The 26,799-nt window shown below is 42.8% G+C and overlaps 1 protein-coding gene and 1 long non-coding RNA gene across 2 annotated transcripts in view; one reads left to right on the forward strand and one right to left on the reverse strand.

Annotated features, from left to right (window-relative positions):
• The window catches only part of LOC105672220 (very long chain fatty acid elongase 4-like), a 170,230-nt gene that overhangs the window by 29,658 nt on the left and 113,773 nt on the right, over positions 1-26,799 (reverse strand). The window contains exon 5 of the mRNA XM_067354095.1: positions 23,234-23,387. Within this exon, the coding sequence (XP_067210196.1) occupies positions 23,234-23,387 (154 nt within the window). The remainder of the gene's footprint in view (positions 1-23,233; positions 23,388-26,799) is intronic.
• On the forward strand, positions 24,237-26,437 carry LOC136999650 (uncharacterized). Its single transcript, XR_010889960.1, has 2 exons — positions 24,237-25,671; positions 25,928-26,437. It is a non-coding gene; the product is annotated as an uncharacterized lncRNA (long non-coding RNA).

The raw sequence follows: 26,799 nt of genomic DNA on the forward strand, positions 1-26,799 counted from the left end.
TTCTTTTATATGAGATATCTACGTTTCTGTTTACACATTTTCTTATCTGACGACCATATATTCTCCCGTCTTTTACATTCTTTCAGAATATTTTCTATTTGAGAACACTTTTAGTGATTCACCCTGTATATAAGACATGCACTGCGTACATCAGGGGAAAAAGAACGAATATAGCAGGACGCGAGAGGCAGAGAAAAAAAAAAGAAGAACTCTACGGTGAGTCAGGAGCAGCGGGCAAAAAAAAAGTAAGAAGGCAGAAGTAACGGCCGAGGGGTCGGCGCACACGTGGTTGAACACGTGTCCACGCGGAAAGAGCGCACGGGAGAGAGTCCACGGTAAGTTTGTGCCTACCTTCTCCGGTCGATTTTCGCGTTTGATTAGTCCCGGTACATCTTCGTCATCGTGATTCTGAACGCATGATTGTACGATCTGGGATACCTATACGATCTTGCGCATTATGAGCCTGAACTTGCAATTGTATGTACCTGTTAACACTACGAATATTGAGCGAGATTGTAATAATTATTAACTTAAAAAAATAAATAAGAAATATTACAATTAAAATAATAATTACTTATTTAAAATAAAACATAAGTTTTATTAATATGATGTAAAGAAAGGTAAAATTGAAAGGTAAAATTGAAATATTATAAGAATATAAAAGAATTGTTAAATTGCATGGAAATGATCAGAGTTTAAATGCCGTAATCGTTATAAAAGACATATATGAGATAAAAGCGCGAGACACAAAGTTGCCTCGGTCTCGAAATTAATTTGTAAATAAAATTTAAAGATCTGCCATAATTCCGTTAGTTAAAAATCTCATTCCGCAAGTAATAACTATATCTCAGATTGACAGTGCGTATAATTATTACTGCAATTTTACTTAATATGGTTCATTAAGCAGGCAAATCCATTAAAACTCACGGCAGATCACTCAGGAAATACGAACCGTCATCAATAATAAAAACTATAGAAGGGACGGAGATAAGAGGTAAATGCGCGCGTAATATAAGGTGCACCGGACACGCGAGTGCGCTCGCTCGCATTATAAATACCGGTAGCGCGACGGATTTACATTAGCAAACACAGATATCACGATTACATCTCCATCATGCGACCCGCTGTGTTGCGCGGCTCACCGTAATATATTTACCATAATGAACGAAATAATCCTGCGAGCAAAGAAACTGGCGTTTCGAAAATAGCGTTCTTTGTATTCGAAACCAATCATTAAAATGCCCCCTACATCTCGCGAAGAAATGCATTTGTTATCGACATTTGCGAGACAATTTATAAATCCTTTAAATAACAACATATGTATTTCATAAAATTTCACTAGATTGTAACACGAGGTTTGTCATATTCGTCAAGTAAAATTGAAAAAAGAATTTTCACAGAGTTTTAAATTAATTGTTATGATTGAAAATAGTCACCATTGACTTCAATACATCTTTTCATCTTGAAACAAGAGTTTATACGATCGATTTAAAAAATCCCCGAGCTTTCAGAATATAAATCGATAACTTCCATTCAGAATAGACGGAGAAACGACAGACGACTTTTGCATCAATCTAATATTATGAATAAACAATTTCAAATAATGTTTACATAATTGTATTATTGAGAAATGACGAATAAAATGAAATAAACGTGAATTCTCGGCGCTTCGTTAAGTCTCGTTGGCCACTGATCAAACAGCCGCGTAAAATATTCGTGCCGTCTAGCCTATCATTAAGAGATTCACGCTGCGACCCTTTCGTCCAATCCAATCAGGCGCCGGCCGACCGCACTTACACCTGAACAAGCGAGTCAGAAACAATCACCTGTTCTTCCCGTAACCGGAACGTCTCGAATTCCCGATTGCGAAACCGACACGTTCAAATGCTCAACCCCCGGGGGCGCACAACCGCAGTAGTCAAGGAGACGCAGAAGGGAATCGCCGTAGCTGATCGCACCGGATCGGACCTCATCCTCGGCTAGTATCCTGGTAGGTAGCCCAGAGGATCTAGTCGCGGATCAAGTAGCAGAGACCAATCAACGGATTTCTACCGATCTGTCGCGCACGGCTGACGATCCACCACGATTATAACGCATGCTGCAAGGATCCTCACGCGTTTGCACTGTACCTCGCCTTCCCTCCCTTTCCCTCTATCTCTCTCTCTCTGTTTCTCTCGCTCGCTCAATCGCTCGCTCTGTGTACCTCTCGCCCTCCGGAACACCCTCGCGCTCCACGGTATTCACGCGTACGTGAGCGTGCGGTGTACGGTTATAGGTAACCCGGTCCGATAATTGCCGGTACATCCAGAGGTCCAGATGCTCCCCAATCGAACCGTAGTCCTCGTAGTCCTCCCTCCTTCCCCCTCCGCCCCCGCCCTCTTCCGCCTCCTACTGCATCAGCCGCGGCGGCTCCTCTTACGGAGAGAGAAACCCACGCTGGGATACGCGCGCGCGCGCGTATGCGTGCAGATCCGTGACCGTGTTGAGAACGGCCGGTTAGCTCCTGACCATACGCATGGCAGCACCGTTTAATTGGCACTGGACACAATGGATTATGGAACGCCGCGCCGCCCCGATACCGTACCCTCGCCGCCGTCGCCGCCGCCGTCGCTCCCGCACTTCATGTCAAAACCATTTCGCTCGTTTTGTGTCGGAACATGCCGGTCGGTCGGGCCGAGGCGAGCGAGAGATGAACCGTACTGAACCCGAGACCCGATCACGCTTTCGGGCTTTTGCACCGGTCGATCCGAGTCCTTGGGATGAAAGTGACAGTGACGATGGCGGCACAAAAAACGCGAAAACGATTTCGACTTTTCATTCTGCCGGAAAGTATTCTATTACACCAAAGCCCGGTTCGATGACGAATCAATTCGATTAACACGCGCGCGATTGAAAATGTCACCGCCCAATTTGCTTTCGCTTCCTTCTATGTCTATGGATTAATATTGTATACCAAATTGTATATCGAATTATATATTAAAATGCATAATGCAGCGCAATTATTGAAATGACTCCCGAAAGGATATCGGCGACAAACAAATATAATTCCTCATCACATATTGTTATGCTCTTCATTGGAATTTTTTTATGTTTTTAAAATCTAGAAAATATTTCACATGACATAACTCGATAAATTTTTTTAGCAGAGAGACACTTTTATAATTAATAATTATTTAGTCTATTTTTTCCGTTTACCGAACTGTCGAAACGCATTTTCAACTTAAGATTTACCGAACTATTTAGCATTCAATATCGAGATTCAAACTTGAAATTTCCAAGCATTACATAGAATAAATAAATGATAATTCCTTTCACCTTACAATTGTTTTGCCAATGTCCTTCTTTTCTCGATGTAACCCATCGATGACTGCTTCTTCACTCGGGCAAATACACTTAATATAACGAATAAAATCTGAGTCACTAATTATTTATCACAATCGCGATATGAGAGAAATAATAATACGAAACAATTCCTACTGCACTTTGAGCAACGTCGGACGAATGATAACAAGGTGATAACGCACAGACAACACGCGCATACGCTCTAATAATGTCTAAGATCACCAAAAACGTATACAATCACCGAAATACTTTAAAGCGTGACTCAGTGAATGATTTGATTTCTTGTGACCCACGTCATGGTGCAAACACTGTTTGCGCGCTATCATCTTGCTACCTTTTGATCTTCCTTTACCGCTTGCTCGTTTGCTCCAAACGCCGCGAATATCCAATAAATCATAACTCCATGCAATTTCGCGCTTTTCTCGAGTTTTTCCTTTGACGTGATAAAGTTTGCGTCAAAACAGTGTCGATTGGAATTACACGAAATAACGTGTCATCGTAATTAATTAGGTTTTCATCAGTAAAGAAGCAGCCATCGCCGAAAGGAGAAAGAAAGAGGCATCGTTTATTTATTACTTGTAGCGCTCGAAAATTTCAGATAGTCGAGTAATGGAGACAATTCAGATCTCAATGAATATTAACTCGTTATTGTAGATAAATACATGATAAATAGATACTTCTAAAATTTGAGACATCTGTTGATTTATCTGATATAGCTACGAGATATATTAAATGTTATTATTAAATATTAAACACCTCTCTCTCTCTCTCTCTTTCTCTCTTCCTTTCTCTTTTTCTCTCCTCCTCCTCTAATGATGGTAATAAAAGTGACCTTACCTCTTTGCCAGCTGCACCACGGCGCTCGCTAACCGCGAACTTGTGCAATCATAGCCGCGAGGCGAGCGAAAAAGGTAGAGAGATAATAAGAGATGACGGTGCAACCGGGCAATATCTGCGACAGCGCAGATAAATCGTTACAGTTAGGAATTCCGTCTAATAAAACGTGTCCCGGTACCGATATTCTCCCCGGTGACGTGGCAATAACAGACAAGCGAGAGTAGGAAGAGAGAGAGAAAGAGAGAGAAAGAGAGAGAGAGAGAGAGAGAGAGAGAGAGAGAGAGAGAGAGAGAGAGAGAGAGAAAGAGTTCTCGCTGAACCGAGGCCGGCCAATCTAGATGCGCGAGCTACATTTCCAATTTCAGCGACGGCCGAGTACACACGGGTGGAATATTGCCAATTTGGCGTGCAACTGTTTTGTCTGCGTCCGCGGATAGGAATAGTGCCTACGGTACGGACCGTATTTTTGCGTCCCGTTTACCGCGACCAACTATTACGATAAGCTATGCCGCTCGAATTGGACGTCTGAATTAGCGTTGTACATGTGAGCCGCGTGACAAATCAGATGTGTCACGTATTTTGTTCGCGAGTTATTTTATTAGGAGCAATAAACGCTACGTTTTCAAAACGCACTAATTTCACGACTATAATTTATCGCCCGTCGTCTTCGATACATACATATATAATTGAATGAAAGAAAACAAGATGTAAATGTACTTTGCAAATTCGCATTCAACTTCTATGCGAGATGTCAAATGGAGAATATAAATCAATCTGACTTCAAGTTTACGGATAAAGCGTTTGCCCGCGCTATAAACTGAAAGCAACTACCGAGATAAGTTTCGGGATTACAACCTTTGCTCTTGTAGATAACCGCGGCCATAATTCTAGTGGCTGCCGGAATTATTGTCTCCGTCTTGTTTTCTCCCAATATTTCGGAAGCTCATCGTCGCAGTTACTCAATTTCGTTCCTCACGTTGCGCCATTGGGCAGGCAGTAAGCGTCTTAAATTTATCGCTCGACCGTGCCGACGCCGCGACGCGTCGAGGGCGGAGGCGGAGAAGAGTGAAAGGGTCCCTTCCGAGAGGGAGAAGCACGAGAAGATCGCGGAGAGAATGCAAGGAGAAAGGCGAAGCGGAAGGAAAATAATAAAAATGGACAGTTGCAGTTAAAGCACGGTAGACTGACCCTCGACAATCGTCCTTAGCTATATTTTGAGAGTCTCATTACGCGATTCCCAGATCGCGCTTTTCCCTTATTTCCTCTCTCGCTCCCGTCCGCCGGTTTCACCTCGCACTGCTCCCTATGTCCTCACGCGGCGGCGGTTCGCCCATAAAACTCGGTCTTTTCCTGTCTCGCTGGTCCCTCGTTACCAGACGCGAAACACGAATTCTGGAGGAAAACGGGATAAGACGAAGCAGATTCAAGAAAGGGTAGGAAAACCGGCGCGCTCAAATGGTCTCGGACTCTCGTTTGAGATTTCTTATCGCGACGGATCGTCTCCCGCTGTCGTTTACACTTTTCGGAAAAGGAAAAGGAAATGTCGCCGCGACAGGCGAGTGGCAAAAGTCAATGCGTTCTAGATAACAAGATAGTGGACATTTTTAGTGAAGGTCATAAAAATTTTTTCAACAAGATTATATTCCAAATAAATATGTAAATCCGTTTTTTAACGTGTGTGCGAAACGAGTGATATGTGAAAAAATAAATAAAAAACAAAAAATACGTCAAAAAAAATTATTTGTAATAATAATTATAATATTATTAGTCTCCGATTAAGAATTCATTTGTGTTGAATTGCTTGTACGCGTATAAAGACCATAGAGACGCAATCATTCCGGCTGTACGTTTTTTGCGAAAGTTTCGCGCATTTAAGGGTCTGGATGCATCGTCCCGGTCGAGACAAGGCATAATTTAACGCGCCCATTGGCCAGGGGTGGACGGTACATAACTCGAGCTCCGCTCCACGACTCTCGTTCCATTCGGAAGACTTGGCGCCCTTCTCACTTATTCCTCTTCACCCTATTCGACCCTCGCGCCCATCTTTCTCCCCTTCCTCTATCTCTCTCTCCCTCTCTCTCTCTTCCTCCCTCTCGTTCCATTTCCTCCTCATTCACCACGCTCCCTTCCCGCCGTTCTCCTCTCGCTCTCGCAATATCGTACGGTCAGACTACGCTGTACAATGCGCCGCATTCAATTCTACACCCGAGCTGTATAGGATCCTCTCGGGGTTGAATGGTTGAAAAGAGAACAAGAAGGAGAGAGTGACGCGAGACGGACCTAGCGGGGCAACGAAAGAGCGAAACGAAGAAAGAAAACGCCTATAGGACACTCATGTGTCATTTAACTGAAATACCTCCAATGCGCCGAATTGATTTACAACCGGACATACACGCGGCCAAAAATGCGTGGCGGTATACACGCGCATCGGTCCCGCGTGTGTGGGTGGCTGGGTCAGTCGGTGCCGACTCGCGAAATAGGTGGTGCGAGTTCTGCAGCCCGGCGAAGAAATGTGAGTATCAGCGTGGCGAAATTTATTTATTGCCGAGACCGTCGAGAGCGGGAGACTCAGAAAGGGTCGCGATAAATACGGCACGGAGGATCGACGATCAATATCGTCGGCGAAGTATAAAATAGACCGTTGCGCAATCTATTTGACAATCATCTACATATAAATCGGCGACTTGTCGTCATCTCTGCTTGGATCACTCATCGATTAAAAATCGACAAATGAAAATTTTTTTTTCACAAAAGTGTCGCTGCTCCGGATATTATTAAGGCGACTCTGTTCCGGTGTAACTTAAGGATATTCTATTTCATTTCTGATAAAACGGATAATCGAGTATCAAACTGCCCGAGGTTGCGCCTAGTCTGCCACATCTACAACCGAGTTTGACGCCGTAATCAATTATTAACGCTTCATGCCAGAGGCTATTTGCTTTTAACCCGAACTTCCGCGACGTGCGTGCTGCGAGCTTAAGTGTGCGCGTGCTAGTCTCGTGCTTAAGCAGCAAAAGGCAAAGATGAGCAGGTACATAACGCGAGCACGGATAATGTAACGTGATATTGGCATACGTGTAATCACGGCAGGCGGTTATATTCATTATGAAACTCGTAACTCCATGTCAAAAGAGAGGTTATAAAATGGAAGCAATATCATCTCGAGCAGCCGATCGATCTATCATACGTAATCTCGGTCTAAAAATTACGAGTGAAGATCCCTGCGAAATTAGAAATTTTATATAATTGATCGAGCTCTGACTTTTCCGTAAAAAATTTTATTTTTTTCAAAAATTCTGTAGAAAAATAAATAAATCCTAATTAAGAAATAATTACTAAATATATCCCAATTAAAATAAAACAGTATTGTTTTTCATATGTCAAAAATATGAAATCGATATTCCATTCTTATCTTTTAACATTTAATCGTTAGAACTTACTTTATATAAAATGTATCAAAAATTTCTTTAAAGGAAAGACAGAACCTTATTAATTATGTTAAGATTCTAAAAATTGAGCGCTAATTTTAAAGATATATAATTTTTTTTTCACTGAAAAACTTCAAAAATATGTTTGCATTTCTAAGAGCATCTAATCAGAGCTTGCTGCAATTAAAAATACAAACTAGAACGCTGCTTTGAAATTACGAAAGTCTCACGAAGACGCGGATCCTTCAATTTACCAGAATGCATGTGCAAGCTGCTTTCTATGGCACATAATCCTGCATAATTGTAATTAGTAGACGCGTCTCCGTGTACTTCAAAAGCGGCAATCATGCGGAGTGCTGTAGCTATCGATCAATCGCCGAATTGAGATTGCTACCTAAGGGAATCAAGCGCGTAGCTGCAGCCAGCAGCAATGCTCTCTATACACAGACGCATATTGTACGCCACGGAGAGAAAATTAGACATAAATTGCTGAAAAATCTGAAAAATTTTGACATAGCGATCCGTCATTTACTTCCGCGACCGACAAACGTTCACCTCGACTACCACCGGTATATAGCACCGTTTCGCATTAACCCTTTGAACGTAACGCGAACGTCATTCATTACCACAGGTTGCATCTCCAATACTGCAACCGTGTCGTGCAACACGTTGCCTTCTGCCGAACCGTGGACTCGCATTAGGGAATGGCAGAGCACAGATGACAGCAATCGCGGTAGCTCGGCTGATGATAATCATCTCGAATGAATGCGCAATCGATCAAGTCCTACCTTCGAGATTGCATGCGAGCTTGCGAGACTCTCTCTCTCTCTCTCTCTCTCTCTCTCTCTCTCTCTCTCTCTCTCTCTCTCTCTCTCTCTCTCTCTCTCTCTCTCTCTCTCTCTCTCTCTCTCTCTCTCTCTCTCTCTCTCTCTCTCTCTCTCTCTCTCTCTCTCTCTCTCTCTCTCTCTCTCTCTCTCTCTCTCTCTCTCTCTCTCTCTCTCTCTCTCTCTCTCTCTCTCTCTCTCTCTCTCTCTCTCTCTCTCTCCAATTCTCTCTAATTATGTTTCCGTCTCTGTCTTTCGTTTTGCCTTTATTTGCACTCACCTGTCACCTCAGATCGATACAACATTCGCATCGCGTAATCCTTTCATCTTTTCGCGTCAAAAATGCAATTTAACAGTGTGCCGGTCGCATCTCGGAGCGAATATTAAAGTTTAATAATCATCGCGAGCGATGTCATTTATTACACGGCGATGTATCGATACGCGATTGCACTGCGCGTTGAGAGCAGAGGTCTTTCAACAACGACACTAATCACGACACAGTCTCTCTTCGTAATAGCCTCGCCGGCGCGATGTGTCACACGTAAAATACAGCGGCTCCAGAATTATTAATAATATTTATTTGAAGCGCACCACTTCCGCATCCTTTCCCGGTTTCTAATCTCGCGCGACTTATGCCGTGTTCCCGTCCTCTGACGAGGCAGATATCGCGCACGCTGCAGCTATGTCATGCTACACGTCGTGCGGCGCATTGATTTGTGGAGGCGCATTAGTAGGCGCGGGAGAGGACACAGACAAGCACCTGTAGCAGCTTCCGAAGCTATAATTATCTTGAGTAGCCGGGATCGATCAGGCGTATTTGGAAATTGCACGGAATTGATTAATACTGATGTCACGCCACTGTATCTCGCGTGTAATCGTGCGTACAGTTACATCAAATTCCAGCTCGACAAACTCATTACACACTCGTCCTTATGTCGACCGTTAAATTTGTAGGTGAACTATTTAAAAAAAACAACCGAAAGAAAGACCAATTATTTAAGATCCTCCTTAGCTTCTCGCTGCTGATGTGACATAAACGTACGCCCTTTGTTTCCTTTATATAAAGGTACATAGGTATAAAGAGCGTAATGGCGCAAGAAGCACGAGTTTGCATGACTCAGGGTTTATCGTAAGCAGTGTTGTTATCACAGCAGACCGTAGCATTTGCTCTGTAATATACAACCTGCTGTGTATTCAGGTTTAGGCGGATCGAAGCGCACATAACACTATGTTGCATTAACTGCAAGTGCGATTATCATCTACGTAGACTACAATGCCACTGCATGGACGCGATAAATTGATCTTGATACCCTCGCGACGTATTGGCCCGAACTATCGGGGTTTGTTCAGGACCAAGCGCATTCAAGAGCCGTAACTGCAACGTTGCCGGGAGCGCCGCCAAAAAAAAAAAAAGCGACCGCGACTAAAAAACGCCTTCATTTGCGATGCGAAAAATGTTTGTTTTGAACGTCCAACGGTGTAATATAATACTGGCAGAACACCGTCCATCCTCGTAAACACGCAGCCGGTATCGCGACAGCTATGTATAGTTCGATGCGCAGTATGCAACTTAGTATACGTCAAGATTCAAGAAGATGAAGGATTAACACTGTGTTGCAACAGCTGGATTATCTATAATTATCATAACTAGCTGCGCGTACATATGTGTGCGTGCAGCATATAGTAACGTACTTAAATTCACGTATAACGACCTACCAGTAGAGAACGCTATTATATATATTAGCGTGCATTATTAACAAAATTATCTACCTATAATAAAGAGAGAGAGAGAAAAAGCAGTGTATTTTGAAATAATTATCGCTTCATATTTGCTTGTATGAGCAATCGATTATCAATAATTTCAGCCAATTTACAAGATTTTTAGATAACGATATTTTTTCGGATTCTGCTTTTCCAAAAAATAAACACAATTTAATAAAAATAAAATAAATGCAAACTCGTTTCTCGCACTTGTACTTAAAGATCTAAATATAATTGTGATAAACAAGCGGCAATGTACGCGACGTATATCGCGTGCAGAGTCGCTGCGTCGTAGAACTCGCGTCTCGATGTTACCGCCGCTCCTTTTAATCTCTTTCCATTATCAACGATTAGAGTAATACCCGCATCTCGCGCTGCCAGTTCTGCGAGCAGGATACACCGGCCGTTACGCGGCCTGCGCTTAATCGCAGCTCTAAAATACCGGTACGCTAATAAACGTGATAAAATTGCGTACGCATTGCGCGGCGCTCGTGCAACTAGCACTCGCGATTCGTATCGGTGCCAATGTATGCAGATCGTGTATCAGAAGAGAGCGAGAAGTTTATGATATTGGCTGCAGTCGCGTTACACGGACGATAATTATAATTATTTCACGTCGCTCGAGTCGCACGTGCATCGAACATTGCGAGCAAACATATCGCGCCGATTTCATTATGTTAATTCTGTTTCATAACACTACCGCTCGCTTTACCCGTAAAAAAAGAAACAGCTTAATTAATGTCCCTCCAACGGTCAATTTAATTAATTTTGTTGTTAAACATTTGACGTGAGTGTATAATGTATAAATTACGGTTTTATTGCCGCAGACGACGCTTTCATAGAATATTCAAACAGAGAGTTCATACTATTGTTCCGCCGTATTAACAACTCTCGTTCGAGCGCGCCGTGCAAACATCGCGCGCGACGAGCCCACCACTCTCGCTCAATTTCTTCCCACTATCATCGATCGCTTAGGCGCATGACGTGCTCCCAACTCTCGCCGCCGGAAGCACCATCCATTAAGAGCACCGTGTTTAATCAGAACTCTAAAGTTTCTCGCCGGCTCTCCGGCACGGCATAATTGGTCGCTCGCCGAGCGAGTATTTGCGTGGCGCTTTTGACTAAACTCGCGGAAATAAAAAGAGAAGAGGAAAGAAGGAAGGAAGAGAGCGGCGGGAAGCGTGAGGGGGCGACTGGATACGACTGTATCGCAGTCGCTGAAAAAGAATAGAAAGGTAGGAGGCGGGAGTTGCGAGGCTCCAAGGGGTTGCGTCCAGAGTAAACATGTCAAGCACAGTGCCACCCATTAATTAGAACCCTCCCCCCTTCCGCGTCCCTCCGGCTCTTCGGGAGAAAGAACGTGAGAGGAGGAACGGCTGAAGAGGGATGGAGGAGGGGGAGAGGGGGGGAGTGCGTGTGGCCTCTCCCTCCTGCCAGCTACTCTCGCGAATGTATCCTGCCGAAATCTATCGAGCCGAGAGCCGCCTCCGCGACGAATCAAGGCGGATGACACGACACCGCTCGCTGATCGAGCGACAAAGAGTTTAATTAATAGCGTCGCCCCCGTTCTAAAGTAGACAGAACCGCGCGGGACTTACAGACGTTTCTATTTATCCTCAAACGTTCCCGCGACGTTTGATTTATAGCGCGTGCATATCGTTCACGGAGGGTGTATAAATTTCCATAGTCGGCCTGCTGCGAACACGCCGCGCCCCTGGAATGAAACTGACGCCACTCAAAATGCTTTTGCTACAGTTCTAATATAATGAAGTAAAGTATTTGTTACATAGAGTAATGTAAATATTTTCAGTTGATATCGCGAGCAAAATCAATATTTTCTCGACAACGCGAGCAGTCAAGAGCCAAGTATGTATAATTGTAAATACAAACTTTTGTTCCTTTTGACTAAATTATGGGCCGTAAAAAAACAAATTACAAGGACCTTATTTGTGAAGAAGGATCTGTCGTTCGGAGGGCCTTCCTGAATGGAGCACATTCAATATTTTCGGATTGAATACTTCAGCAAAGCGGCTTCCCACGCCTCACCTGTCCGACAGATCCTTATCTCGCGACTGCGATAGAAGTGCACTCGAAACCGCATACGAAACAAATCGATAACGTCGTTCTCGAAACGCGACCGAATGTTCGTCGAAACAACGAGCAAAAAAATATAAAGGAGCGAGTACGTGAATATGCCGGTATAAAAGGTCGGACAATCAAAGGACTCGTGCTCGCAGGACGCAGACTGAAAAAGCAACAAAACGAAAGGTCGATAAGTCGCGACGGACCGGGCGCTTTCGGTAGGAAAGGGAGAGAGAAGGAAAAAGGGGGCGGCAGCTAGGACGACAATATTAGTCGTTCATTATTTCTTGAGCACGTAATTACGGTACCACGAAAGGCCTCTTGTGAAGGCACGCGACCAGCGCGACATATGGCAAGCTGCGTGTGCATGTGCGAGGATCTCAGTTGTCTCGATCCTGATTCGTGTGACAAGTCGGAAATTGACACGCAATTAAAATTCGACAGTGTCCCGTGTCGGTCACACGCTAGAGAAAATTATAACAATTCGTCTAAAATTTGTTTAAAACTCTGTTTTGTTTGTTAATTTTTCGATTCGGATATTCAGCGTAAAATTTTACCGATAAAAAGACAAAAATTTTTCTAATTTATAATCAATATTTCAGGAAAATAGATAAATATTCAATCAAATTTTTTCCAACGATCAAAATTAATCTGAAGTTTATAAAAATTCAAATTATAATCTAATTACAATAAAAATCTTTGTAAACTCCACGTTAATTAACCATAAGAAAGAATATTATTAATACGCTTTTTCTGTTATTTTAGAGATAAATACTTATACTTGAACAATTTTTTAATTGAGTTAAACTGCGGTTTTTCTTTTTACAATCCTTTAGTACATTCATTGACCGAAAAATTTCGCTCTTCTGCGAAAACGTTCAATTAAGAAAACGTTATAAGCATCTATCACTAAAATGAAAAAGCATCGGTAATATCATAATTACAAAATTCATGTCAGGATTGCACCTGAATTTCATCTAACGATAATCAAATATAAGCGCTCCCCTGATGGACGTGTTTCCATTTGTAACGCAATTAGCGGCGTCAGTACAATTCGCTTAAGTTTCCAGCATGATCATCACGCGGACAAACTGAATTAAGACGGACGGGGCCAAGGAGGTCGCGTTAGACTGCCGTACAACGCGAAACTGCGGGCGTCGGCGGACGTGTCAAATTAGAGGGCAATGAAGAGACCGTAAGAGCGGCGGGTATCGCAGTTTAAGAATAAATACGCCTCTCCTCTCGTCGGTGGCTTAGTGTCTGGGATGCAAAACAGGCGGAACGATAAAATCCCTCGCGCCGTGACGAGAAACGCCAGGGCCGGCGGGGATAGAATCGCGGATAAGATTAAGACGCGAGGCGCGGAAAATGAGACGAAGGCAGGAAGGCTCTTCGGGTTTTGTTTTGAGTTTAACGGCCCCCGACGCGAAATAAATTCCTCGGAAGGAAACCCTTTGGACCCCGAAGCGTCACGACGCGGAGCGAGCCGTCGTCGGTGTCTTCATTACTTTAATGGAGTGCGAGTGGTATACGCCGGAAGCGCGGGAGAGGGCTGAGGAGGAAGAGTGAGAAGGAGTCGGCATCTCCTCGAAGGATGTTATGAAATCGGCAGGATAATAATCTCGAAGATGGAACCGGGGGAACCGACGAAAACGCTAATAGTAGAAGAGCGGCATTCAGCAGCGCTCCTTGTTTCGACTTTCCTCCGCGGAAAATTCTTACGACTTAAGTCGCGTCTCTCTCTCTCTCTCTTTCTCGCCGAGAGTTTAATAATGACGCGGAGTGTTTTGATGAAAGTGGAGAGACAAATAGGTATGAATTATCGTAAAACGTGATGAAACACTAAAGCGAATCCGCAGACATTATATTACATTCCGACATAACAACAATCCAATATGAATTAAAAAATTATCTCGTTCTATTAAAATGCGCTTAGTTTGCTAAAAACACCTCGTATTTAATACGTACAAATATTTATATCAATATATTTTCATGAGCACCATCCATAACTTTATTAGGATCGATAATCCTCCTCCTTTACAGTTATTAAATCACACAAGCCTCTCGACGCGCGTACATATACTACATTTACGACGGCAGGAGCCGGCGAAGAAATCTAATTCAGAACGGGGAAGAAAAGAAATCCCGACCCGACGCGGCATAGAAACGGAAATACATGAGCTTCCGGTCGATGGCTCGCGCTCTCTGGAATACCAATACGAATATCTGTCGGTGACATATTGCCAGCATCGCCGTTACGCCAGAAAACGGAGGAGCGTAGCGCCTCTCTTCTTGCGCGCTCCTCCCTCTTCAGCACTCTCTCGTCCCACCATCCCACGGGGGTTCGCTCTCATTCTGTCTCTCTATCTGCCGCCCCCCTCGCGAACTGCCATTTCACTGACAGCCTCTTCTGCGAAAATCGTCTCCATTCGGATTCAAATGAGACCTCGTTCACACCATGCCACGCGTCATATACCCCTTAGGCACTCGCGGCAGTTCGACGCGTCAGACGAGTCGGCGAAAGGGGCCGACGTAGTGATTCGTCCATTGACACTCAGCACTTTATCGTTATCGGCTCCTCCCCCGCGCGGATCCCATTCTAATTTCGCGTTTTCGTCTCGCGAAGTGATCAAGGTGACAAAGGTATTATCGGAGCTCGTTGCGTTGAGTTAAGTACGGCACGCCACGATAGGCGTTACACTCGAGTAATGTAATTTCAATTTATGGCGAGGTTCGTAATCAAAGTCGAAATAAATTTCTCAGATACGTGGTAAAACGTATTCAAACTTGAAATTGATCCCGTCTTCGTTGTACATACATGCTCAAGCTTTCTTATTTATTTAATTCAGAGATTGTTATAAAATGTCACGGAAAGAAACATCTTGATTCTTAGATCAATCAAAATTTGTGTAAAATATAATTTCTATTTACGGTAAAGTTCGTAATTTAATCGTCGAATAAAATTTCTTAAATATGTTGTAAAATGTATCAAAATATCTCATTTTTATTCATTATTATATCATCTATAAATTCCCTATAATTCGACATTTCAAACTCGCGCAAAACTATTCCGACGCGCATGTTGTTATATTACGACGATAATATATTTCATAACACCGATTATGCGCACAAAGCTTATCAATAAACAATACTATAGTTACACGGAGAAAATTTTATATCAAAAATTACTCTGTACGGTAGTAGCCGCGGACCATGAAGGAATTATAAAAATTTTTACTATGTTTTTCACATGTAAAACATAGTAAAAATTTTCGGTCCGCGACTTCATGATTGGCGGTTAATGTCGTACATAATAATTTATATATAAAATTTTCTCAGTGTATATAAGTTATACAAGATATCTCAGAATAATTGTGCCAACGCTTTTAAGCAGGTAAAGTAAGCTGAACAGAAAAATCCTTTACTGTTTTACAATTTTTGAGAATAATTATAGAGAAATTAATTAAAAAGAATTCGCGCGGTAAGATTATGAGATGTATGTTCCAAGCATGTGTGTGCCAGCGGCGAGTATCGCACGGCGATGAAAAGTAAAGTTTCTGTCCACTTGTGTGTTACTTCTGTCTTCGCGGAACATTTGGTTGCCGTGAACATACATCTTACGATCTAGCCGCGCGAAATGTACACTGATTCGCCAGTCATTTTTAATTAATAATATCCTAATTATAAAAATTATTATAATTATATTATTAATTATTATAAAAATTGCAAAACTAAAGAATGTTTCTGTTCAACTTACTATCCTTCATCCATTCACGAGCGTTGGCAAAATTATTCTGAGACATCCTGTATATATTCAAGCTTTTTCGCGTACCTAACTCGTGATGAAATGTCGCGGGGAAAGCATCATGATTCCTAGATTAATTAAAAGCTGCGTAAAATGTTTATAGTACCCGCGCGCGTTACTCCAGAGCAATTATTATCCTTTTTATTTTCCCGCCACCTCCCTGGACAGTCGCGCGCTTGTCCATCGTCTCTAATGAATACCTAACGCGCCCGAAACTCCTCTCGCGAACTCATAAAACCAGCAGCCCGGGCAGACCGGATGATAAAAGGCCGGACAGCAGCCTTTTTTAATTTACATCGACGCGAGTCCTCTCTCCACGGAGGTGTTTCGTCGCCGACTGTAGTTGGGAGTGCGAGAGGAGACAGACAAGGACGGGCTGCTCGGGTTGCGCCTCTTGAATTATTTAGTTAATTTCCGGTAAACTGAAACTCACATCGTCGGCAAAGCCAGCCAGTCCCCGGAACGGCGCGGCGCTCCACCGTGCTTTCTGACGTTTCATGAGGCGAGGAGGGAACTTGCGCAGTATATAGATGACTATAGGCACAACCATAAAGGCCGGCGAAGACGGGGAATGGAGACAGAGTAGAGCTGAGCGGAAAGTAAAGTAGGATAGAATTTATTAAGTGTTCTCCGGAGAACTTGTGCCTTCTCAAAACACTTAAATATTACAGCGAGTACAGTGAACCAGTTATGGATATAAGCACGATGGGTATGAATTCCAAAGACAGGTCTGTATACAATGTAAAGTTTGACAAAGAATAATAAAACAACTACAAATAAGAAAGAGAAGTTAAGAAGAAAAGCATGACGATGGAAAAAAATTATTCGCAATTTACAATAAAACATTATTAGAATATAAACGGCATTAAAATATAGGAAGAAAAGAGAGAGAAGACCATTGAAAACCAGGCACGCGGGAAATAGAAAGCAGGATAATTAGAAACAAGAGAAGCAAGGCGATAGGTCGTAAAATCGTATCGTAGGAGAAATAGATAATGGTGGGCGAGGGAAGCGAACGGCAGAGAAAGAGGAGATAGTCGGAGAGAGGAATAGCGGGAGACGAAGCAACGAGCGGAGGAGGATGAGCGAGACAGCCGCAGCTAGTTAGTACGGTAACGGATCAGACCTAAGTACGTACTTAGTAGACCCCAAGCACAGCCGGAGGCGTCTTAATCACGTAATTGCTCGCGAAATCCCGTGGCAGTGTAAGCGGGTCCTCTCTCGTCCCTCCGCCCGTCCCGTTTCGTGCCTACCAAAGACTCCCCCGCCGCCGGATTCGCCCGCGATCCCGCATCGACGGCGGTCGAAGTACAAAGTGGGCGCAAACGGCTCGAGGCTCGATATCTTCTTACTTATTCATCCATCGCGTTTCGCCTTGGCAATCGAAAATTACTCGGGCGCCGGATTTCGGGGGCAAGGAGCGGGCCGCCGGCAGCCAAGGGGTTGCCTTCGCGGTGCTCTCTTTGGAGAAACGCGAATCTAATTAAAATCAGCACGTGGTACTTTTAACGAGGATACTTAATGGCTATTTAAGAAGAGGGAGATGCCGGAAGAGTAAGCGCGTGATTTATTCATGATTGATATTTCGAGGGTATTCGGCTTATAACTTTTAAAATCGAGAGTCCACAAGTGTTACAGCTGTCAAAGAGAATAGAAATAAAATGTTGATGTATCTATTAGCTTTCCCAAGCTTCGCTTCAGTCTTACTTCTTGATGCGTAATTATTTTATAGTTATCTGCACAGCACAACACGCGTAATGGGCTGGCAAAGTGATGTCTTCTTACTTATTCATCCGCTCTTTCGTCTCCACAGGCGAAAATTATTCGGTTTGCCGGCGCTCACCGCGTGACGGAACACGAAGGGTGCACGAAACAGTCTCACGCTCTAAAGAGCGCCTTTTGGAAGCGCGAATCTAATTCCGACGAGTGCGCGGTGCTTAGAAAAGGGCTGACGGCAGCGCGCGAAGCGTAATTTGATCGGGGTGGCGAATTAAGAAGCCAGACAAGAAATGACTGCTGATGGCTCAATGAGAAGGATTAATTGTTACAAGTAAACAATTCAGATAGATGTGCCAATTTAGAATGAACACCGTCACTGAGTATAAAATATTATTTTTTCAAATAAATTTGATAGAATTTTCCATATTTTAAATAAATTCAATAATTATTCCAAAGAAACCTTTAAAAGAATAAATGATAATAACGTGCAATATCAATAAAATATTATTAAAAGTTCTATACATTTCTATCGTAAGAAATGACTGCTTTTCTGCACGATAAATAAGAGATTGCTCTGTGTGACGTATGTAAATGTTATCGCGTATCGAATAATCGCGTCAGAGGTCATTTCTTCGCCGAATTATGTCTCAAGCTGAGCGATATTTGTACGTAAATCATAGCGCGTCGGGTGGAGCATTGTTTCCCGTTTCCCTTCCGATCACGAAGAAGTGGCCCCCTACTCAATATTCAATAATTCGCTCGGCCACCGAGCACGATTTTAGCGGCCCTTCGCTGTTTGCTGACCCCAGCAGTGGTGGACTCGCATAAAATATAACCGAATCAAATCGGAAACTACGAGGCATTACGTTCCGGCGGGCAGCACGAAATCGAGGTTAAGCTTTTCCGGTTTTCGAAGACACTCACCAATATCTCAAGTTAATGACGCCATAAACGCTAATGCCTGTCACGGTAGCCGATTATTCCCACGCGCGTTCAACAAAAGAGTGATAATTGTTACAATGGCTCTATGACTAACGCGGGGTGAATGACGCGGTAATGATGGCCGCATAAATACGGGATTCGCCGATCTGTTTTGGCAGCGAATATCATTTTGCTTGCTCATCTCCTTGATATGCTGCCAAAATATCTGTTTGCAAAGAGTGCAATGCAAATTGATCTTGTTGCATATATTATTAGTATTTAAATATATTCTCATTTTGTCGTCTATGCATTTATTAATTGTGCATGATAAAATTAAATAATTAAACATAAACTAATTCTCATTTTAATAATTTAATCAACTCACTTTAATAAAATATACGTAGAAACAAACAGTGAAAGCTTTAAGTATATATTTCAAGTAGCATAGTGCGAGCGTGTGCTGCAAGTTGGCGGCACCGGTCGGACATGTGTTATTCCTTACTACTTTCGCCAGTTCGCTATTTCAGAAATATTAAACAACACTACTGAAAAATAATGCATTGTACAAACATTTGTTCCAAAAATATTATAAGCAAATTGATCAATCTCCGACCCCTGATAAACTACTTTATTTCATTTTGTTTCGACCATTCTATCCGACAATCACGGTACAAATGATCCAATTGTAACCGCCACGAAAGATATTTCACGTTTAACTCGCAATAAGCTTGACGCGAAATCCACCATGCTGAGCGCGGAACGCAGTGAGAAAACAGCGCGTGACTGCGCTCGCCGAGGAAACTCGTGCCATTTCCTCGGAAAATAATATTCCGGTGGCGAACGCGGATATTTTCGCCCGCTTGAAAACGGCGCGGCCTTACGTCCCGATGATTCTAACGTTATTTCCGACCAAGATTTGCCTGAAATTTGCTTCCGTGCCGGGACCAGAAGCCCATAAATATGTAATACCTCCCATATCGTGCAGCTCGGTTGCCCCTTTCCCCATTTTCTCTCCGCCGCCCCCCAAGTCGAATTTCGCCCCCCCTCCCTCCACCCTCAGCCGTCGTTGTCGTCGTCGCTTTTGGTGATTCTTGCAACCCCTTACGTGTTTTTGCGGGGCTGTACGCTCGCGGCGAAATACAAGGGGAAACGCGGTAAATCATTTGTCCCGAAAGAAAACACAATGCAATATCCCGGTCGTCCTGCTCGAGACGCCACCGCCCGTGTCTCTCCTCCCATCTTCCTCCGCTCTTTTCTGCCGATTTCTTTCTCTGTCTATCTCTGTCTCTCGCTCGCTCTCTATCTCTACTTTTCGAGGGAATTGCGAAAGCCATAAGTCAGCTCTTATATTGCCGAAAATACTTTAAAGTGCCACTCGCCTCGCAAACTCATATAGGCGCACCTCGAGAACGAGCGCTTAGTCTCTTACGAAAGCCTAGACATGTTTTATCGCTGCTGTTAAACGGACAACAGAAGAATGACACACACGCCGAACGGAGGTGGATGCGCTTTCGGGTGACGATTTTTGAAGAGCGCGATGCGCCCGGGATCGTTAAAATCGCGCGGGGAGAAAAAGCGCGAAAAAGAATAACGCTCCCTTCGGTTATTTATAACGGACATTTTTCTCGAGGCACTTTACGAGCACGCAAATATTGCGCAAAACTATTATATAATTGTGCAAAATAAATACGCGGAAATAATTTGTCATATTATCTTTCGCTCTTAGTATATCCAATTTTTTTTCAATTTTCATAATTATAGCTTTAAAAATATATGTACGTAAATTTTCATACGCGCACTATATTAATTTAGCGCGAAACGCTGAATATTAATCTCTGGAAAAAATTAAACAAAAAAGGATATGATTCAGAGAGAAACATTGAATATCTTAAACAAAATTTTTTTCATTTTTATTTCTGCGTAAATTTTATATTATCAAATCTATGTGTTTTATAGACCAAATGCTATTTTCCCGGCTCGAGTGCCAAACGATAATGCAGACTCTATACCATCGAATCATACGTCGAACAAGGGTGGCGCGCATTAGACCCCCGGTAAGCTCGGCCAGGCGGCAGGAAGCTCGGCATATTTTTCTCCCAGTTATCGAGAAAAAAAATAGGAAGGAGGACGGTAAACCGCGATCCCGAAAGCATTTCTCGACGTAACCTAAAATAATGCCCGACAGAATCGAACAAAAGCATGAATTATGGACCGAACCGTCGCCATAGATCTCACCCACCCGGTAACTTATGATACACTTCCTTTCGGCATATGTGAAAGAAAACATTGTAACGCACGTACGACTGCGATTCTTTTGTAATTTAACGGACGCGCTTTCCTCCCGGTCGCGACCTCTTAAGCTTTTTGCCAGGAAGGAACCGTCGAGAGGAGAGTCCTCCGCACAATACTAAGGAGTAACAAAACTGCACAGATGGAAAAAGCGAAAAGCCGATGATAAAGTGGTGCAAAACCGTTTGCCGGTTTATTCTCTATTATTATTATTGTCGTATAAAATCAGCAAAGTTCTTCGCTGATTCGACGAAACGCGCGTAACAAAGTAATCTTATCGTTGTGAAAGGAATTTCTCAATAATCGTTCTGGAATAAATTTCTCAATCGAAAGAGATAAACTTTTGTTAAATAAATAAAATCCTTTTTCTTCCATTTTGAGATATTGAGGCGTCTCGTCACTGGGAAATTAACCGTCTATGAAACTTGGCGGTTTCTCGTGTATAATACACAACTTAACGGAACACCACGTCAACTACGACGATGATCGACTGGAAGTTTCTTCGAGGAAGTCAGCGCGCCGCGACTCGTAGACGTCGTTTCGTCGCCGGCGGTAATTTCACGATTGATTCGCCATTAGATTCATGGCCCTCATGAGGAATTCATCGGCGAGCGCCCGGCCGCCGAAACTCCTCGTCGGCCATGAATACTTAGCCGCTCTCTGATGTTCGTTTCGATCGATTCGCGTACGAGCCAAGAGTGTCCGAGGCTGTTGACCCCCCCTCCCCCCTTTCAATCCCTTCCTCCTCTTCCCACCATCCCTCCCTCTCGCCGTCTCCTCTGCCCCCCCTCGCGTTTTCGGCCGGTTCCAGTTTGCTCTCTGCATAGGCGCAAATTATAATGCCGGGGCTTAGAGACCTCCACTCTGACAAATTACAGGTTTGTTCTCCGGGCAACGGGAGATAGATTTCGTCGTTCCATCACCGTCGCTTCCAAGCGGACTCACGCGCGGGCATGCATATTAATTCGATTTTAATCTAAATCTCCCTGGCGTCGCGCGCCCGATATTTTTTGTTGTGTCATAATAATATTTCAAATTATTCAATAAAGCACAATTTGTCGGAGAGTAGAAAAGGTGATTACTTTTATCGCCCATTAATTAGCTCACTAATGATTCTCTAAGCCCCGAAACGCACAATAATCACGCGATCGATATTAATGAGTGTTAAATTACAAGCTCGTCAAATTGAGCGCACTTGATTTATCACGCGCTTAATTGCAACCTTTATGAACCGATGCTTCCGATCTCCACAAATCAGCGTGCATTCAGAGTCGGTTGGAGGCAGCGGGATCGTTATATCCCGTCACACGCGCAATCCTATTCACGTACACGTCGCGACGTAAGGAAGGTTCCTTCGCGTAAGACGACGCCGTTTCCGTCTGCCGTTTCCAAGCGGGACGGGGACGACCGGCCGCGGAATTAATTGCAACAACCGTGTCTTAATTGATAACGAAGGGCATTAAGATTTCGTGTAATGCCTGCAGCGAAGAAAGGAGGCATGGACGGACGAGCGTAGGAGCGAGGAGAAGCCAGGAACAGGAGGAGGATCCTCGACGCCGAAGAGCCCAGACTAACGGCCGACTACGCAAGGGGGAGGTGAAATAATGCCGGGCGCGAGAAGCCGTATTTGCATTAGCTATTCGTTTGACCCTAAAAACTGTCTGAATTGCACCGATGGCTGCTCGTAAAGCCCCGGCAATATCGCGGCGAATCGCGCTCCTCAGGCGTGCCCGAAATCCGAAACTCGGAAGCCGCTACAACGGCTCTCACCCGCGCGAAAATTAATGTCGCGACCCAGAGGCGCAGTTCCTCGCCTTCTTCCCGAATGGCTCAGACTCGCGGAAGAAGCGAGTAGGTTATTGTAAGAGAGAGAGAGAGAGAGAGAGGGCTTTACAGCCGTAGCGCAACGCGTTAATATTACCCGAGAGATGCGGTGTTTACGTGCACGTCGCATATTTATTTTCTGTATCTTTTTCTCCTGCGTTACGGAGTGATATATGTCTGCGATAAACGGTAATGTACGATTAACAAAATAATAAAAAGCGCAGATATTCCTTAAATAATTAATTTACGGAAGATTTTAAATAAACCAGAATAAAACTCCGTATAACAGAAAATGTCTGCATTAAAACATTAAATATTGACGCAGAGTAGAATCAATAAGTCAACGGCGAATACACGCTTATACGACGTTCATGAATTAATCAGAAAAAAAGGCGACTCACCGTGCCGCTGCCGGGGTGATCGCAGACGTTGCAGGACGTCGATCCTTTCGTCGATCGCGTGTCCACCGCCGCCGACTGGAGGGGGAGGAGACGGTTACAGCCATGACGAATATAATTCTCGGCGCACAATGTATCGGACTTTACGAGTGCCCACCTAGAAAAAGAAGAAATACGAGGTGATGAGATAGCTGCGGCGAGACGCGGAAGAGCGGAGCGAGGGGAGGGGAGGGCGAACAGCAAGAACGGCGATGGAAGCACTCAGATTTTATTACGTTATTTTGTTAATGCAGCGAGTGAAAAGAGAGAGAGAGAGAGGCGATCCACGCGCCTCGAATGTCCGGGACACAAAAATATTATGTTCCTCGGTCAGAAAACGGGCCATGAAATCTTTTTATACCCTCCGCGCCCTACAAAGCCAACTCCAGCTTGCAAAATTTCACCTATGCGTCTCCCGCCTAGACTGTCGCCAGCATCGAGTCGTTATAACCTATCTTGTCGGAAGATTCGACATCTCGAATCAAAAAATGTGCAATGTCATCGAAATAATTAATTATTATTACTTGCCTTTATCGACATGTCGACCGGCGATGCACTCGACACTCGCAACGCGTGATTATGTACACTCCCGAACAGATAAATAACGAAACACGATCGCCCGTAACTCGCTCGACACTCACGAGATACGTTAGAAAAAGTCGAAAGACCGCGGCAACTTCATGCCGATGCTCGAAGATACGGCAAGCGAGACCGACGCGACGAGGCAGGCACGATTGATTTTACGAATATTAAAAACTAGTAACCGCGATCGCGCTAATTAACATTCCACAATGATTGCCTACCGCTCAATTTCGATATTTTCCATGTTCACGAGACATGTCTGAAAAGTTCGAAGAATGCGTAACCTCACGTCGATACGAAAAACACAACTGACTTTATAGATGATATTGAAAGTTGAAATTAGCAATCCTACGATACGTTAATGTACGACGATCGTATGTTGTTGTCAACATTCAATATTCTTGATATTTATTTACGCGCAGATTTGCTTCAAATACAAAAAACGTGCACAAGACGCTCACTCGCATTCAACACCTTTGCCATCGACATGAAAACTAACTGCTACAATTGCGAGATCTCGTGACGTCACATAATCATGTGATCAAATTCAAATATTGCTGAAAAGCAATGCCGCGAATTTTCATTGTCGATACTAACTAATTACACAATATATCGCGATATAAAATAAAATAGCATAATACATACATATATAAAGTGTCTAATTATTAGTATAATAAAAATTTATAAAGAAAAGTTATATTTTTTTTAGAATATAAAACAAACTCGTAAAATAGATTAATTAAAAAAATTTTTTAAGAAATTTAGATTTGCGCAATAAACTAATTGTATTCAATTAAATTTAATTAAATTCTATTATTAAACGTGACGTTATTAATTATTAAAACTGAAATGTTATAACGTTTCTCTTTTATTTCTTTAACGTAACGTGACTTTTCTTCTGAATATTTCCTTTCAGCGATTGTGCCAACAAAGTGCATAAACCCCTTCTTTTAAAAGCAGCGACGGCTTTTAGCACGTAAAAGCAAGATTAATAAAGAAACCACAGCATTGTACCGACAATAAGATACTGATAAGCGGAAAATATGTTATAACACAGTGCAAATAGGAACCGCTACCGGCAAAAATAGTCATAAGCAGTTGCCGCACGTACGCAATTTTTGCCGTGACGATGCTTTTTCGCGTTTCGCAGATTTTTGCGCAAATATTGCGTGCACAAGCGATTTAAAAGCTCCTATCCAACGATAATGTTCGAATTAAATGTCAGATTTTCAGCGTCATAAGAGAATGTGTGGGGAGCGACAGACCTACGTCTGTCAATAAATATATCCGAAGGTATTTTAACAGCGGTAATAATTTTTATCGTGCTATAAATCAACGTGTGAATACGATGTACGAAGGGTGCACATTTCGAAAACCTTTTCGCGCGGAGAATTTGGCACTGAAGAATGAGTTTCGGTACATTGATGTCTGGCTCTCCGTCTCTGTTTATAATAAAACTTCTAATAAAATTATATCAATCTAAGCAGTTTTAAAATCGTAATATTTAAATAAAATATATAAAATGTTTTTAAATTTGATAATGCAAAACACAAATGCGTTTAAGAACGATATAACGATATAGCGTGTGAAACGTAACTTAGGGATATAAAGTAAATTGTGTATACACTTCTACGTGCAATGGGAGACTCTAGTGGTTCGTCTAGCATTCCTGAAGGTTTACGTGTCATATCGATTCTGCAGCAAACATGTATACGACGACGGTAGCCTCAGTGAATTCCTTGCATGAGTCACGGGAAGTACCAGTACGTCTCTTGCTCCACTTGAGACCAGATAATCACGCGATCGTATAAACTGCAAAGGTACTTGGTGGCACGTTTTTTTGATAGAAGTTTAATATACTTTTACGTAGAACTCGTGATAGACATCAAATAAACGTTTTTAGCTAGAAAGCGAGCATCATTATTAAATGCATCATCAAATTTGCATAAACAAATTGACACATAATTCTTTCTTATCGCAAAATACAATCATTGCAAATATTATAATTTTAAATAAGCTGCGTAAAACGCTGCGTTCTTCTTTTAAATAACAAATTAAAAAATATCTGATCTTTAGAACGAAATAAATTCGACGCGGTGATCGCGAAATTCAAATGACATCGTATTATTAAATTTACATGAATCATCAGTCGATGCGATTTGCTGCGCTCATGAGAATGTGACAGCGAATCCGTCACGAATTACCATCACCCTCGATACACGGCCGACGTAGTGAGGTATGCTAACAAAATGTCAAATTAAAGAAGCGTTTACGTCGCGTTGGCTAATGGTTTTCCGACGAGCACGAAATAAAACATCGTACGAGATAATTCGACAGCCGTGAAAGCACGTGGCCGCATCGTTAAGAAACACGTCATGTATACCTGCGACGAGAGCCAGGAGAAGTGGTTTACATGTTTACCCTTGCATTTACATATCGCAGTAATAGGCTCGATGCGCAATACGACATCGTATGCACGGGAAAAGACGATACATCATAATTTCAGGCTGAAGATCGAATCAATCACTCGCTTATACGTGTATCATATACGCACTCTTCGTTGAATAAAGTTTCCGTTAAAGACAATGTCTATACTCTTTTTTAACAAGCTAGATTATTAATGTATCATTTTATCATTGTTATTATATAATAAATCTTTGAATAATTAATAGTAAAGACAATATACATTACTACAATCAATTTTCGATTCAAAACTACGATATAAATGCGCAGAATGCATTCCCTTAAATATGTCGATAAACTAATAAAGCATAACGAGGTATATCCTGATCGACTCCCCTTTTAATTTTTCAATCCCTATTTTTCCTTTTCTGACATTTTCCAGTCGAGAGCATTAAAAAATCGATAACAAACGAGCTTAAAGCTGGAATCTCAATAATAAATTATGTGTGCGCAAAATGTTCATACTTTCTAAATTTACATACAAA

The sequence above is a fragment of the Linepithema humile genome, chromosome 4, assembly GCF_040581485.1.
Source record: "Linepithema humile isolate Giens D197 chromosome 4, Lhum_UNIL_v1.0, whole genome shotgun sequence".
In the NCBI taxonomy this organism is placed as follows: domain Eukaryota; kingdom Metazoa; phylum Arthropoda; class Insecta; order Hymenoptera; family Formicidae; genus Linepithema; species Linepithema humile.